This window comes from Helianthus annuus, chromosome 5 (assembly GCF_002127325.2).
Source record: "Helianthus annuus cultivar XRQ/B chromosome 5, HanXRQr2.0-SUNRISE, whole genome shotgun sequence".
Classification (NCBI taxonomy): Eukaryota; Viridiplantae; Streptophyta; class Magnoliopsida; order Asterales; family Asteraceae; genus Helianthus; species Helianthus annuus.
The window spans coordinates 103849588-103866705 of record NC_035437.2 but is presented as its reverse complement, the minus strand read 5'-3'; the positions used below and the strand labels follow the sequence as shown (position 1 = coordinate 103866705).

General features: G+C 41.0%; 2 protein-coding genes across 3 annotated transcripts; both read left to right on the top strand.

Moving 5' to 3' along the window:
- Nucleotides 1-8619: 8619 nt before the first annotated feature.
- On the top strand, nucleotides 8620-11481 carry LOC110941044 (pentatricopeptide repeat-containing protein At5g42310, chloroplastic). Of its 2 annotated transcripts, XM_022182645.2 has the most exons (6): nucleotides 8620-10397; nucleotides 10503-10655; nucleotides 10730-10801; nucleotides 10922-10992; nucleotides 11098-11143; nucleotides 11236-11481. In XM_022182645.2, exons 1-5 carry the CDS (start codon nucleotides 8667-8669, stop codon nucleotides 11117-11119), a joined length of 2049 nt encoding a protein of 682 aa, XP_022038337.1. In that variant the 5' UTR covers nucleotides 8620-8666; the 3' UTR covers nucleotides 11120-11143; nucleotides 11236-11481. The 2 variants fall into 2 exon arrangements, 1 of the variants encoding a protein (XP_022038337.1); XR_004892653.1 differs by having other exon boundaries at nucleotides 8621-10397; nucleotides 10922-11143.
- Nucleotides 11482-13232: 1751 nt separating this feature from the next.
- Nucleotides 13233-14051, top strand: LOC110943461. Its single transcript, XM_022185210.1, has 2 exons — nucleotides 13233-13673; nucleotides 13716-14051. The coding sequence occupies exons 1-2, from the start codon at nucleotides 13233-13235 to the stop codon at nucleotides 14049-14051; spliced, it is 777 nt and encodes a 258-aa protein (XP_022040902.1).
- The last annotated feature ends 3067 nt before the right edge of the window (nucleotides 14052-17118 follow it).

Here is a 17118-nt window from a genome sequence, read left to right as displayed (position 1 = left end):
AGAAAGATGGTTCGATGCGTTTATGCATCGATTACCGTGAGCTGAACAAAGTGACGATCAAGAATAGGTATCCTTTGCCCAGGATCGACGATCTGTTCGATCAATTGCAAGGAGCGAGCTATTTCTCCAAGATTGACCTACGGTCAGGGTACCATCAATTAAAGGTCAAGGACGAAGATGTGCACAAAACTGCGTTTAGGACTCGATATGGTCATTTCGAGTTCCTAGTGATGCCTTTTGGGCTCACCAATGCACCTGCCGCATTCATGGATCTCATGAATCGCGTTTGCAAGCCTTATTTAGATAAATTTGTCATTGTCTTCATCGATGACATCCTTATCTACTCGAAGAGTCAAGCTGACCACGAAAAGCATCTTCGATGTATTCTTAAACTGCTTCATCAAGAAAAGCTTTATGCCAAGTTCTCTAAATGTGACTTTTGGCTACGAGAAGTCCAGTTCCTTGGACATGTAGTCAGCGAGCGTGGTATCCAGGTGGATCCCGCTAAAGTTGAAGCCGTCATGAACTGGCAGGAGTCGAAGACACCTACGGAGATTCGCAGTTTCCTAGGTCTAGCAGGATACTACAGACGCTTCATCGAAAACTTCTCAAGAATTGCTGCACCCCTAACTTCTTTAACCAGAAAGAAAATAAAGTTCGGTTGGGGCCCTAAGCAGCAAGAAGCTTTTGATATCCTCAAACAAAAGCTGAGCAATGCTCCAGTGTTGACATTGCCAGACGGAATGGAAGAATTCGTCGTATATTGCGATGCATCGCACACCGGTATGGGTTGTGTGCTTATGCAGAGGGGCAAAGTGATTGCCTATGCTTCGCAACAATTGAAAGTGCATGAAAAGAACTACACCACCCACAACCTGGAGTTGGGTGCCGTTGTATTTGCACTAAAACTTTGGAGGCATTACCTTTATGGCATTAAATTTGTGATCTATTCTGATCACAAAAGCCTTCAGCATCTGTTCAATCAGAAAGATCTGAATATGAGGCAGCGACGTTGGATGGAAACTCTGAACGACTATGACTGTGAAATAAGGTACCATCCAGGCAAGGCCAATGTAGTCGCAGATGCCTTGAGCATGAAAGAAAGAGTGAAGCCAATAAGGATCAATGCCAAGAGCATTGAAATAAAGAACAGTCTAAATGAACGATTGTTAGCTGCACAGAAAGAAGCTGTGTTGGAAGCTAACTATCCAAACGAAAAGCTAGGGGTAACTGAAGAACAGTATCTTATGGCAAAGACGGGATTCTGAGATTGAATGGAAGGATATGGGTTCCTGTCTATGGAGGTCTTCGTGACGTTATCCTTCAGGAAGCCCATAGTTCCCGATATTCCGTTCATCCTGGTGCTGATAAAATGTACCAGGACTTAAAGGCAAATTTCTGGTGGATAGGCTTGAAGAAGTCTATAGCCACCTATGTAGCAAAGTGCTTGACTTGTGCACAAGTAAAGGCAGAACATCAAAAGCCGGCAGGCTTGCTACTACAGCCTAAACTTCCCGAGTGGAAATGGGAGATGGTGACGATGGATTTCATCACCAAGTTACCAAAGACAAAGAAGGGAAACGATACAATATGGGTAATAGTTGATAGACTGACCAAGTCAGCACATTTCCTACCCATAAAAGAGACTCATAGCTCCGATATATTAGCCCAGTTGTTTGTAGACAAGATTGTAGCCCTTCATGGAGTGCCTGTATCTATCATCTCTGATAGAGATACCAGATACACATCACACTTTTGGAGAAGCTTCCAACAATCTTTGGGTTCACGTTTGAATTTTAGTACGGCTTACCACCCTCAGACAGATGGACAGAGTGAGCGTATAATCCAAACGTTAGAAGACATGCTTCGTGCATGTGCAATCGACTTAGGTGGCAGTTGGGATAACCACCTATCATTGGTCGAATTCTCCTATAACAACAGCAACCATACAAGCATTAAGGCTGCACCTTTTGAAGCTTTATATGGTAGAAAATGTAGAACGCCCGTTTGTTGGGCAGAAGTTGGAGATGTCCAAATGACAGGACCTGATATTATCTTTGAAACAACGGACAAGATTGTCCAAATTCGCAATCGATTGAAAGCTGCCCGAGATAGGCAGAAAAGCTACGCAGATTTGAAGCGTAAGCCTTTCAATTTCGAAGTAGGCGACAAGGTTTTGCTTAAGGTATCACCCTGGAAAGGGGTGATGCGATTCGGTAAGAAAGGCAAACTAAGCCCGAGATATATTGGACCTTTCGAGGTAGTCGAACGTGTCAGATCGGTTGCCTACAAATTAAACTTACCGGAGGAGCTCAGTGGTATCCACAATGTGTTCCACATCTGTAATCTAAAAAAGTGTTTCGCTGACGAATCACTGGTTATACCGCATACAGATGTACACATCGACGAGAGCTTAAAATTTGATGAGAAACCTGTGTCGGTCGAGGATCGACAGGTTAAGAAACTTCGCAGGAAGTACATACCGATTGTGAAAGTGAAAAGGGATGCCCGTAGAGGTCCCGAGTACACGTGGGAGGTAGAGTCCACGATGAAGGAGAAGTACCCTCATCTATTCCAATAAATCTCGAGGTCGAGATTTCTTTTAAGGGGGTGAGGATGTAACACCTTGAAATTTTGCGTCCAATAATGTATTGACACGTGTCTTAGGTTTACACGTTGTGTTAAATACTAAATAAAGGACTAAAGTTGACAAACATTGAAAGTATGCAAATTCGAGGGTTAAAAATGTCAACAAGGGATAATTATATCGTACATTAACCCTAAATGATGCTCGTACCTTCAAACGAATGAATCATGGATCGTACGGAACAAAATGTGGAAGAAAGTGAGGAATTACATACTACAGGGGTCAAATGTGTCAACATGTTTAAGTTATACCTCTGAGTGACCTTTTGACAAACCCGAAGCTTTGTAACGGTTAATTATGCTCACTAGAATACTCGACAAAAATTTCATAAAGTTTCGTTATCGTATGAGCAAGTTGTGATCAAATTCGTATGCGAGGGACTAAAACGTCAACGTTGAAAGTTAAGGACTTTTCGGGTAACAATAAGTTAACCGGGGACTTAACGAAATGGGTATAAGTCTTGAAGCCCCTAAACGTCAATTTTGAGGGCTCATTATGCAAGAAAACGTTGGCCAATCAGAGTTTGAAGAGCCAAGGATTAAATCGCAAAAAATCAAAAATTGAAGATCTGCTGCAGAGGGGGGTCGCGCGACGCGAGGCCCGGGGGGGGGGGGGTCCTTCGCATCACGCGAGGGGCTCTCTGGTCGTTTCTTTTTGCTCCATGCTTGCCTTTTCACTCCAAACCGACTTAGTTCCATTAATGTAGCAGCATGGGCGCCCCCTACCTGCTTTAGGGCCCTTAGAGACACTTGTTGATGATCAATGAGCATGGGTAGACTTGTTTGTCAACAATCTAGAGCCTTATGAACACTATATAAAGGCCTTCATGTACAACAAGTTCTTCACACCTTTCTCTTGCACTTCTGATCATTTCTGGAGCTCCAAAGCAGAACCAAGCCATCCCTAGTCGTGCATAGGACTTTGGTAAGCTTCCTTAACCTTTCTTAGTTGAGTTTTTGGTTAGTTATAGCTTAAAAGTCAAACCGTCGTAATTAACGGTTTACTTAACGGTTAATCATAAATGGTCCAGTGATTAGCCGAATCAAAGGTAGTTATTTGTTGGTAATTATGTGGGCTTTAAACCCCTAAAAGGGCACCCTCTGATTCCCACTCTAACTAGTCCGAATGTCGAGTCAAACTTGCTTAGAAAAAGTCAACAGAATGCTATTTTGCGATTTTATGCATAATCGGTAATGTAGATAGCGTGTAACCTGTTTTAACACTCATATAACATGATAATAAGTATATTAACTAGTCTAAGCTTGTTTGATCCGACCATTTACTATTTTGACCCGGTTCGGAACCGATAGTCGCAAAACTTTGACTTTTGCTTTGACTTCAGTTCTGACCCGTTATGGTATGATCTAGATATGCCTTAGGACTCTCTTAGGACCAGGTTACATGATGGTATAACCCTCTGTGATCGGTTCGTTGTTGTCCGAGTCTTTAGCACATTTCCGTTAAAATGCTTAAAAGTTGACCGTAACGCCCTTTTTACTTTAAAACGAGAATTTTGGACACGTGAAAGGACAATAACCTTAGTTACTAATTTCCAAGCATGTCCCTAAAATTTCACGTCAGTCCGAGGTCCAGAATAGGAGTTATGCTAAATAGCGCAATTACGGAAACTTTAGTAATTAAACGGCGCATTTAGCATAAAGCCTATCTAAACCCAAATTTCGGCACCAAACCTTTTACACACTGATGTAAAATAATATTTTGAGATTTTTAAAGGTTTTTAAACATTTTTATCCTGCTCATAACCTACGGTTATGGCATCGGTTCGGTAAATACCGAATATACCCTTTTCGAGCATAACTTGAGTTCTACAAGGTCTTTTGACCCGATTCCAGTTGCTACTGATTTTAAATAATAAATAGAGTATTTTGGACTTTATAAACTGTTCGGAAAACTCATATTTCCTGTAGAACTCACAAACCTCTTTTATAACCTTTAAAATGACCGAAATATCCCTACGGGGCACGCATTGGATTAAAACTCATTACGGGCATTATGGAAGGTATCCTACTGATACCACAACCTCTTTAAAGCATTTTGACTTAGGAAACTTGTGTAGGACTCTTACGGTTACCCGTTACGCCTTTTGCGCGCACGGTTCGGCTTATGTAACTAGTTTACATAAACTAGCCGAAACGGGTCAAACCTTATTGTTTTGACCTCAAAATCCAGAGTGTGGTTATATTACCCATATAAAACAAGTCTTCAAACTTGTTGGGTCCGAATCACATTCCATTCCATTCCCGGTTTTCGCCTTTCACGCGATTAAACCGTAATTATCCCTTGAAACTGACCGGTCTAAGCTAAGGCTAAATTAAAGACCCGTTAGGATTCTAATAGGTTGTTTAAACCTTCGTTCCAGAGTAGGATACCAGTAAAAGAAACTTGCATTTGTTTATTAAGGATAATACTTGCTCAGGTAAATACTTTTAACTTATTTTCCGTTATACGGGCTTGGGTTACGGTATTTAAAATACCACTTGGTCGGGCAATTGACCCCAACTCATTAGTAGGCGGGTATTATCAATGTGACCCGTTTAAAAATTGGTTTTGTTGGCTTTACGCCTTTGGGAGCTTAATGACCATGTCCCGGATATCCTTGGCATCATTTTACGAAATGGCCACGACCACGACAAACGGGTGTAGGCGTACACCCGTAATGTGTCTATATTATTAAAGGTATAACCGTTGGTTTTCCCACCACGGCTTTATGCTTTGTGGCGTGTTTATTAACCTTTAACCCGGCACGACCCGGGCGACCGAACGTATAGCAAACATGTAATTCTTTTACAAGATTTAATTATAAATTATCCCAAGTTATAAAGAGTTTGTGCCTTGTGCATTCAAATCAATTTTATTAAACATTTTACAAAAGTGTCGGTTGAATGTATTTACCAGTGTAAACTGAAGTATTTTCCCCAAAAAGATTAAATGCAGGTTCTAAGCGTAATTGGCTGGATATTTCTCCTTAGCATCAATAAAGAGTCTCGCAAGCTTAAGATGCCTACGTCTGTTGAACAATACTTATATTTTATTTTGATCCTCTGTGGATTATATTTCGACGATTGTGATACTTTGATATTACATTCAATGCTTGAAATATATTTATCTTTATGCTTCCGCTGTGCATTTATATATATTATGTGGTTTGACTATATTGTTGCCAACTACGTCACGGAAATCCCCCACCGGGCCCACCGGTGATACACGTGGAAATCAGGGCGTGACACATTGGGCTTGAACTTCTTAAACAGGAATACTCGTCGGATCCTGACTTTGGAGAACTCTTTTCTAACTGTCTAAATCATGCTACGGGTGACTTTCATATCTTTGATGGTTTTCTGTTTAGACAACAACAGCTTTGTATCCCTCGCCACAGCATCAGATTCGTGTTAATCCAGGAGACTCACGAGGGAGGATTAGCCGGCCATCTGGGTATTGATAAAACTTTTCACCTGTTACGCGCTCATTTCTTTTGGCCCAAGCTCGCTCGTGATGTTGAACACTTTGTTCGACGTTGCCTACCATGTCATCGAGCAAAAAGCCATTCTTTTCCACACGGATTATACATGCCATTACCTGTACCGGTTGCTCCTTGGGAAGATGTCAGCCTTGATTTTATCATCGGTTTACCACGTACTCAACATCAAAAGGATTCTATTATGGTGGTAGTTGACAGATTCTCAAAGATGGCCCATTTTATTGCATGCCATACTACGTACGATGCTGTCCAGGTGGCTACTCTTTATTTCAAGGAAATAGTCCGTCTCCACGGGGTGCCCAAGACAATAGTCAGCGATAGAGACGTTAAGTTTCTGAGTCATTTCTGGTTGACACTATGACGGAAATTGGGTACTAAACTCAAGTTTAGTACTTCGAGCACTCATTACGACCAACTTGAAACAGTGGGAAGACTTATTACCCTAGGCTGAATTTGCTTACAATAGGGCACCCAACAAAACAACTGGACTCAGCCCCTTCATGGTTGTATATGGTTTGAACCCCTCAACTCCGCTTGACCTTGCTGTCCTCGATACAACTTCAAAGTTTAGCAAGGAAGCCAATGATTTAGCAGCTGAAATTAAGACCATTCATCAGCAAGTTCATGACAGAATCACAAAGAACAACGAGCTCCTTAAATATCGTCGGGATAAAGGGCGCAAACACATCCTTTTTCAGCCAGGTGATTTAGTGTGGCTTCATTTGCGTAAGGAACGTTTTCCTTCCAAGCGTCGCTCTAAATTGAGTCCTCGATCTGATGGTCCGTTCAAGATCCTAGCTAAAGTGAATGATAATGCTTACAAGATTGATCTTCCGGGTAATGTTGCGACCACATTTAATGTAGCAGACTTACAACCTTACTTTGATCCTGAAGAACCTCTTCCAAGTTTGAGGACAAACTTTTTCGACGGATGAGAGGATGATAGGCAAGTCCAAGAGTACCAGACAAGTAACCCAGATCCAAGCCCAATGCCCCTGGGCCTGGTTCAGAATGAGCAGAAGTGGGTCAGCCTGGTCCAACTGGATTCCACCAAGACATGACTGCATAGTGTTTTAGTTCCCCACGTTTTTATTTCACAGTACAAGTTATTTCTTTTCTTTTCCACTTATTTTATTTTATTTTGATTAAGTCAAGGCAGTTGTTTAATTCCAAAAGTGTAGGAAACGTGGGTGGTAGTTTCTTTTCTCTCTTTTGTTTATGTACTGCAGTTATCAATGAAAAGAAACAGACTTGAATTTTTGAAAACTTATTCTCTGCAGTCAGAGGGTATTTTGTGTCCATTGCTATCCTAAATTTTGGCAGGTTTTAGGAGGTGAACTTGGACGACTAATTCAGCTTCTCGTGGTGTGACTGTATCGAGGGTTCGGGTTAGTATAATCTGCTCAACGAGACTCGCGGGTGGTGTGTCTGTATCTCGCAGGGAACCGTTGTTTTATTTTGTCATCAAACTGTCGGGTATTGTCGATCCTAATCAAGCTGATTGCCATCAGGTATGGTCCCTAATCCTGAGCCGGCTATACGAGACAATCTTAGGTCACGTGCAGAGCCATACCCAAAATAAACAAAACTCAACACGTAGCCCAATCTGCAAACGAAATGGCGCGAGACCAAAGAAGCGCAAGAAGAATAAGTTTGGAAGGTACTACTGGTACGAGTACTAGAGCAGATAGCCAATAGGCGCACGACAGGCTGTGCCTAGCAATACTACACGATGTAATTTAACCCCTTTGGTTTTTTTACTTTTAACACAAAGCTTTTCACTTTTTGCAATTTAATCTCAACATTTTTTTACTTTCAACTTTGGCCCTCATAGTTTTAATCTTTCACAAGTTTTTTGTTTTACGTTTCGCAAGTTCAGATAGCCAATGAGTGTGCGTGGTTCAACAATTTTACATCTGCTTTTCATTCCGTTTTATTTTTCTCCTTTTCTATTTATTTTGTTTTTACGAGTTTTTCGGCGTTGGTCCCTGATAGTTGTGTGACATTGGTGCTACTTTGCATGATTTTACGCCCCCGCCGCAACGCGGGTAATTTAGCAAACAACAACCTTGAAATGAAGACTACGCTATGTAGTTGCATATGTAAGGGGCTGTTTGGTAGCCTCTGAATGGTCATTAAGAGTCTACCTCTTAATGGAACCATTAAGAATTTTACCAATGAGAAGGTAGAAGAATGTGACATGTGATGATTTACCATTCAGAGGTTACCTCTTAACCATTCAGACTTGAGGTTAACTCTTATTCATTCAGATGTTTTAAACCATTAAGAGGTAGCATCTGAATGGTTATTAAGAGGCTACCAAACAGCCCCGTAATGATGCTTAATTTCTAACCGAAAAAGCGCAATAACACAGAGATTATGAGCAAAAACTTATCCAAAAACTTGAATCATGAAAAAGTGCAAATTCACTATAGTTGAGAGACTAAAATTATAAACACTCCAAAAGATAGAATATCTAATCTGTTCATTTTCGAACCACCCAACTAACGGTCTTACACAATGAACACTCTCCTCCTCCCACCACCCTTATCCACCACCAACCATCATCACCGCCACCGCCACCGTCACCACCCACCACCACCACCACCACCTTTCTCCTCCTCCACCGTCTCCTTAACCCACTCACCACCCCGTTCATCCTCCTCCTCCTCCTTATCCGAAACCGACACAATTACCCAATCCGACGTCGTTTCCCTCTTCCCCCACCACCGCTACGACTTCTCCCCTCTCCTCACCTTTCTCTCCACCTACACCTCCCACTCCGATTCCAACTCACTGAGTCACTCCGAGTTACGCCTCGCTGACTCATACCGAGCCGTCCCAGCTCCCTTATGGCACTCACTTCTCAAATCCCTAACATCTTCTCCATCATCTTCTTTCCAACTCGCCTACGCGCTTGTCACGTGGCTCCAGAAGCACAACCTCTGTTTCCATTACGAATTACTCTACTCCATTTTAATCCACGCGCTCGGACGCGCTGAGAAGCTCTACGAAGCTTTCTTATTGTCTCAAACACAAACCCTAACTCCGTTAACGTACAACGCGCTTATCGGCGCGTGTGCGCGTAACAATGAGTTGGAGAAAGCTATTAACTTGATGAACAAGATGAGACGAGAAGGTTACCAGTCTGATTTTGTTAATTATAGTTTGATTATTCAGACATTAGTTCGTAGCAATAAGATCGATTCGGGTTTGTTAGAGAAGTTGTATGACGAAATGGTGTCGGATTCTATCGAGTTAGATGGTCAGTTGTTGAATGATATCGTGTTAGGGTTTGCGAAAGCGGGTGATGTGGATAGAGCTATGCACTTTTTGGGGGTGATTCAGGGGAAAGGGATGAATCCGAAGACGTCGACGGTTGTGTCGTTGATTCTGCGGTTGGGGGTGGTGGGGCGGGTTGAAGAAGCGGAAGCGGTTTTTGAAGAGATTAAAGAAGACGGGGTTGTGCCGAGGACTAGAGCGTATAACGCGGTGTTACGAGGGTATGTGAAAAACGGGAGTTTGAAGGATGCGGAGGCGATAGTGACGGAGATGGAGAAGAATGGTGTTTTGCCGGATGAGCATACGTATAGTCTTTTGATTGACGCGTATGGGAATGCTGGGAGGTGGGAGAGTGCGAGGATTGTGTTGAAAGAGATGGAAGCGAAAGACGTGAAGCCGAATTCGTTTGTTTTTAGTCGGATTTTGGCTTGTTACAGGGACCGAGGCGAGTGGCAAAAGGCTTTTAAAGTGTTGAAAGAGATGCAAAAATGTGGGGTGAAACCGGATAGACAGTTTTATAACGTTATGATTGATACGTTCGGGAAGTATAATATTCTCGATCATGTAACGGCGACGTTTGAGAGGATGATAAACGATGGAATTGAGCCGGATACTGTTACTTGGAACACGCTTATAGATTGTTATTGTAAGTCAGGGGATCATAAAAAAGCACAGACGCTGTTTGATGAAATGCACGAAAGAGGGTGCGTACCTTGTACAACTACTTACAATATAATGCTCAATTCATTCGGGGTGCAGGAAAAGTGGGATGAAGTAAAAAACGTATTGGGCAAGATGCAAAGTGAAGGTTTGTTGCCTAATGTTGTTACGTATACTACATTAATCGATGTTTATGGGAAGTCGGGAAGGTATAATGACGCAATCGAGTGTTTGGAAGTGATGAAGTCTGCTGGTTTGAAGCCGTCATCGACCATGTATAACGCCTTGATTAATGCCTATGCACAAAGGGTATGTTCACTCCTTCGTCAATCGTCATTTGTCCAGTTTGACTTTTTGGTCAACTTTTTAAGTTGATTGACTTAATCTTTCTTTTTTTTTATTTTTCTCGAACAGGGTCTATCGAATCAAGCGGCTAATACGTTTAAGATGATGAGCAGTGATGGTCTGAAACCAAGTCAATTAGCTCTCAATGCGTTAGTTAATGCGTTTGGTGAGGATAGAAGAGACGTTGAAGCCTTTGCAGTTTTACAGTATATGAAGGAAAACGCAAGTATTCTTTACTTTCTTGCTTCCGATGTTTAAACCCTTGCTAATTATATTGTTACTATATTCATATACAGGGCTTGAAACCAGATGTAGTTACATACACTACTCTTATGAAAGCTTTAATTCGTGTGGAAAAATTTAGTGAGGTATGGAATCTTCCGTTTTACTCATTTTGCCAACCTCCATAGATACGCAAACTGTGTACAGCCTGGATTTTATTGAAATTTGGGGATTTTTTGAAAATACGAAACGATGCAAATTTTCAGGTTCCGTGTGTTTATGAGGAAATGGTAAAATCTGGGTGCACTCCAGACACTAAAGCCAGGGCTACATTAAGGTCTGCTTTGAGATATATGAGACGGACATTAGAATCGTAATTATTATTATTGTTATTAAACTACTCAAAAGCAATTGGTTATGGATGATTGTTACCCACTACCAGTCGTAGGCTTAACAACGAGTAGCAAAACTCAACAAACACACATGAGGTCAGTTTCTTGCTTAAGTATTTACACTTTTTCATAAAATGACCTCTTAAATATTTTAAATTTTGGATTTTTTGTTTCATTTGTGTTTGAAGGTGTAATGGATATTCAAAGCAAGCTAGTGATTCGACGAAAGATACAAATGATCAACAACATATATTGAAGATTGTTGCTCAGACATACCAGAATGCATACCAAGTTTGACTTTTTTCATATATTTTTTGCACATATTTTTCTTTGTCGTGTAATCATGCAAATTCACCATGGACTTGAAACTTGTAGTTACCATGTTGCTTATTTTCATATATATTTTGCACAAATCTTGTTTTTTTTTCGTGTAATCATGCAAATTCGTTATACATGTTTCCCTTCACATTAGGTTGAGATTAAGTTTCTGTGTCTTTTGCAAAGTTGAGTAGAAAGAATTCAATCCAAACTTCTTGTCTTGCAATGATTTACATCCTGATAAATTACTTATTTGGAGACCGCCAATCTCGGACGTGGCGTTATCAATTTAGTGCTTTCATTGATCGACATGATGCCTCCACGCAAAGACCCAGCCGCTATCGGTGAATCCATTCAAACCTTGATTGACAAGTTCGATCAATTTGTGACAGCCAACGCCAATACCACTGCTCAGTCAACCTCCCAATTTGAGTCCCTTCAAGCGGCTATGAAACAACAAATGGAAATCACTAACAAATTTGCTTGAAGCTATCGCAAAAGACAAAAAAACAAATTCCTCATCAGGGTTTGGTTCTTCCTCCCACACACCTCCACCTCCGCCACCAACCAACCAACATGCCACGACTAGAATTGATTTAAGGAAGCCAGGTCTTTTGTCAAAGGACCTAATTGTCAGAATTGATTTTATCTTGGACCTGGCCTCGCGCGCGACTTGGGACACACCCTTGTAGTCGGCGCAAGGTCAGGAAAGTCATCACTTTGGCTTACTTTGTGTCTAGTCTCACGCGCGACCTGAGGCTAACTCACGTGGTTGGCTTAGAATTTGGGAGTATACCCCTTCAGATATTAATGATAATCTATGATATTTTGATGTTTTTTGAATATTCCACGTTCGGCATTGATTGTGATACATCTAGATTTTGACTACCTTGTTTGTTTGTTATTTTATTGTTTTCCTTCTATTTTTATTGTTCAATTGTTTATAGTGTTGATTTATTCTCTTAAATTTGTTGTTCAATGTAAATACAACTTTTCACATCATTTGTAGCGATATTTGCCTTTCTACCTGTTTTGATTTTGCTCTCATTTGCTTTCAAACTATTTTTTCTCTAACTCGTTTGATTTGGATTCAGTTTTAATCTTTTAGTTCAATATAGAAGAAAGTCGAGTTTCTTGATATCTAGTATCCGGTTCAACGCATGAAGGAGAGAAGGGAAAATATATTTCTCTAAATTTAGATATAGCAAAATGTTTGACATACTCGTACCTATATTAGGCAAAGAAGAAAACGGCTAGAAGCAAATTCTAACCCTGCTATATTTAATACGTTAGACAAAGAAGAAAACGATTAGGCTAGAGGGTGTGGTTTAAAACCTTAAGGGCTTTATTACGCCACGTAGGCAACACATAAGCAGGGGGTTTTATCGCTAACTTACACGGTATGTAATAATGCCCCTTATAAAGCCCATTTTTAACTATACTAAAAGATAAATAAAAAAAATCTGATTGGTTTACATTAGGTGGGGCCCTAGATTTCATCCACTGGTGTTGAAGTGGCAATATCAAGAAATGAGGTGACATCCAGGTGGGAGTGGGAGTTTATTGTTTACTCGGTTTATTTATTTTTAGCACTTTATTTACTGTTTGTTTTGAATAAGTCTAGAAGTAATGGTGCATTTTCTCAGTTAGTTGCTGATTTTGTGGATCATGGGTATGTCCATGACTCAGTTAGTTATTTCTTTTTGTTGCTTTGTTATTTAAGGTTTTTTTGTTCGACAGTTTTATTATTCAGAAATAGAGCAAGCATTTGGCTCAATATCCTTGTTTTTGTCTTTGTTCTTAAATCACTAAGTCACAGCAGAATCCATATCAATTTCTTCAATTGGTATCAGAGCCAACCTTCACGATGTCAGAACTACAGTTAACTGGCGGTCTCAAGAAACTCAACGAGAAGAATTATAACACGTGGGCGACGTGCATGAGCTCGTATCTGCAAGGTCAAGACCTGTGGGATATCGTTGACGGAACCGATGTTGAACCACCGAGGGAAAACGAACAAGGCGCTTTACGAAAATGGAGAATCAAGGCCGGGAAAGCGTTGTTCGCGTTGAAAACGACAGTGGAGGAAGAAGTGTTGGACCACATTCGAGAAGTGAAATCACCGAAAGAAGCCTGGGATGAACTCAAGATTCTGTTCTCGAGGAAAAACGACACGCGATTGCAACTACTCGAAAATGAGTTGCTCTCCGTGTCACAGAAGGACCTGACTATCCCACAGTATTTCCATAGAGTCAAAACTCTATGCAGAGAAATTGGTGAACTTGACCCGGAAAACAAGATCGGCGAAGTAAGACAAAAGAGGATCATAATTCACGGCCTAAAACCATAGTTTCACAGTTTCTTGGCTGCTGTTCAAGGATGGCCAACCCAACCCTCGTTGGGGGAATTTGAGAATCTATTGGCGAGTCAAGAAAATCTAGCCAAACAAATGGGTGATATGTCAATCTCGACCACACCAAAACCAGAAGCGGAAGCCCTGTATGCTGAAAGAACAAAAGGGAAAGAACGGTACAAGGGCCGTGGTCACTACAAGGCCAATAGACCCAATAATAACTATAAAGGGGAAGTCCATAACAACCACAAAAGTGAGGCCCAGTCCAGGAGGGGACATGAGTCCGATAAGGGTGAAAGCTCAGATCGGAAGCCTAGAAATTTTGGGAAGTGATTTCCTTACAAGTGTCATCGCTGTGGTCGTAGAGGTCATATGGCAAGGGATTGTCAATCAACTGAAGTAGATCAAGGAAATTCAGCAGTAGTAAGGGATGAAGAGGCTTGGGATGTTCAAGCCATGGCAGCAAGTATTGAAGACTCAAAATTCCCAAATGATGAGGCTGAAGAAACTACAATTGTATGTGCAGCAAAAGTGATAGGAAAACAATTCAATCGTCTTGATGATTGGATTGTGGACTCTGGATGCTCTAATCACCTTACTGGCGATAAAGAAAAAATGAAAGACTTAGTCAAGTATCAAGGGAGCCGAGTAGTGGTGCTTGCAGACAACTCAAAGCACCAAATTGCCCACACTGGCAATGTTGTTTTCCCTTTAGAAGATGGAAGAACCGAACTTAAGCTTTCAAGTGTATACCACGTTCCAGGAGTGAAAAAGAATTTGTTGTCAGTACCTCAAATGACATCTGAAGGAAAGTATGTGTTGTTTGGCCCCTCTGATGTGCAGGTGTTCAAGGAATTTCACACATCGTCTATCCCAATTTTGAAAGGACACAGGAAAGATGCTGTATATGTTCTTTCTGCAGAAGAAGCTTATGTTGAAAAGACCAAGAAGAACCAAAATGCAAACTTGTGGCACCTTAGGCTCGGGCACGTTGGGTATGACAAGCTCAGCCTAATGATGGAAAAGAATCTCATTTCTGGTCTACCAAAGTTGAAAGTCAACAAAGACATCGTATGTGCTGGGTGTCAGTATGGCAAAGCTCATCAATAACCCTTCTCTTCTTCAAGTTACAAAACAGAAGAGCCTCTTGCTTTAATACACTCTGATGTGTTTGGGCCATCAAAGCATCCATCTATAAAAGGTATGATCTACATGATATCCTTTATAGATGATTACTCGAAATATTGTTGGATATATTTCATGAAGCAAAAATCAGAAGCATTGGAGAAGTTCAAGTTATTTGAAGCAGAAGCAGAACGTGAAACAGGTCACAAGGTGAAGTGTCTACGCTCAGACAATGGTGGAGAATACTTGTCAGCTGAATTTGATAAGTACTTGAAGGAAAGAAGGATTAGAAGACAGCTTACATGTCCGAACACACCCCAACAAAATGGGGTGTCCGAAAGAAAAAATAGGCACCTTGGTGAAGTGACAAGATGTCTAGTTCATGAAAAGAACTTATCTGGTAGATACTGGGCCGAAGCAATGCAAACAGCCAACTACATCATCAACCGAACTCCTTCTCCAGGTCTGAATTATCTGTCTCCATTTGAAAAGTTACACAGCTCTAAACTTACTGTTCATTATTTTAGAGTCTTTGGGTGCGTATGTTATGTTTTTGTGCCTAACCATCTTAGAGACAAGATGGAAAAGAAGGCAATACGTTGCTTATTTGTAGGCTATGATTCAGAAAGGAAGGGGTGGAGGTGTTATGATCCAAGAACAGGGAAATTGCATGTTTCGAGAAATGTAGTGTTTGATGAAGCTTCCTCTTGGTGGGGTCCAGACAATTCAGTGTTGGAAGATTCAAAAAAACTCACTGAAAATCTGGAAAGTAGTTTGGTCAAGTGGCAACATGTAGAAGAAGGCCCAACTACCATTGAAGAAAATGAACCAGATGAGCTGACAACTGAACATCAACAGGAAGAACAAAATGCATCCCTGAGAAGATCTCAAAGAGAAAGGAGGCCAAATCCAAGATATGCAAATGTGGCCACTATTGAAGATGAAGTAAAGGAACCTGATTCATTTGCAGAAGCATACCAGAAGGAAGAGTGGATAAAAGCAATGAAAGAAGAAACGAATGCTTTAATTCAAAATCAAACATGGGAGCTTGTTCCAAAGCCTAAAGATGTGAAGTTGGTGACTGGGAAATGGGTGTATAAGATCAAGCAGAAAGCTGATGGTTCCATTGAAAGGTATAAGGCCAGGTATGTAGCTAGAGGTTTTACACAACAATATGGGCTAGACTATGAGGACACTTTCAGTCCTGTAGCCAAAATTACTACAATACGTATGATATTAGCTTTAGCTACCACAAAAGGGTGGAAATTGTGGCAAATGGATGTTAATAATGCCTTCCTCTATGGGGAGCTTGATCACGTCATCCATATGGAACAGCCCATGGGTTTTGAAGATAGGGAATATCCTGACTATGTGTGTAAACTGAAAAAGGCTATATATGGCTTGAAACAGTTGCCTAGGTCTTGGTTTGAAAAAATGGCAGAATTCTTAGAACAAAGTGGCTACCAATTAACAACTGCTGATCATAGTCTGTTTGTGAAACATATAGGAGACAAAGTGGTGTGTGTGCTAGTGTATGTAGATGATCTTATCTTGACAGGTGATATCCAAGAAGAAGTTGATCTGTTAAAAATGAACCTGTGCACTAGATTCAAAATGAAAGATTTGGGAAGGCTGCAACATTTCCTGGGTATGGAGGTGAAGTATACAGATGATGATATCATTTTGCATCAAAGAAAGTACACTTGTGATCTGCTCCAGAAATTTAATATGCAGGCCTGTAAGCCTGCAGTGGCACCAATGGACAGAAATATTAAGTTGTATGCTGGAGAAGGAAGAAAGCTGGATGATCCTACTGAGTATAGGAATATGGTGGGGAGTTTGATTTACCTGACAATGACAAGGCCGGATTTGGCGTTTGTGGTTGGCCTACTTAGTAGGTTTATGCAAGATCCAAGGAAACCCCATATGGTTGCCATGAAAGGAGTCTTGAAATATGTGAAAAACACAGTTGGTGCAGGTTTGTGTTTCAGGAAAGAACCTGAACCAAAACTAAATGGGTACTGTGATGCAGACTATGGTTCGAGTGATCTAGATGAAAGAAGATCAGTAACAGGTTACTTGTTTATGTATGGTTCAAATATTGTGAGTTGGTGCAGCAAGAGGCAGCCAACCGTGTCTCTATCCACAACAGAAGCTGAGTATCGAGCAGGTGCAATGGCGGCTCAAGAGTGTGTGTGGCTTGTTGAGTTGTTGAAGAACTTGAATCAGAAAGTGGAGTATCCTGTGAAGCTGTTATGTGACAACATCTCTGCTA

What these genes read in the sequence shown, in the direction of transcription:
- LOC110941044 (XM_022182645.2), top strand. Translation starts at nt 8,667, where the DNA reads ATGAACACTCTCCTCCTCCCACCACCCTTATCCACCACCAACCATCAT. An exon ending in TTAATGCCTATGCACAAAGG is followed by an intron (nt 10,398 to 10,502) that starts GTATGTTCACTC and finishes TTTCTCGAACAG; the next exon opens with GGTCTATCGAATCAAGCGGC. An exon ending in TACAGTATATGAAGGAAAAC is followed by an intron (nt 10,656 to 10,729) that starts GCAAGTATTCTT and finishes ATTCATATACAG; the next exon opens with GGCTTGAAACCAGATGTAGT.
- LOC110943461 (XM_022185210.1), top strand. Translation starts at nt 13,233, where the DNA reads ATGTCAGAACTACAGTTAACTGGCGGTCTCAAGAAACTCAACGAGAAG. An exon ending in CGGAAAACAAGATCGGCGAA is followed by an intron (nt 13,674 to 13,715) that starts GTAAGACAAAAG and finishes CTAAAACCATAG; the next exon opens with TTTCACAGTTTCTTGGCTGC.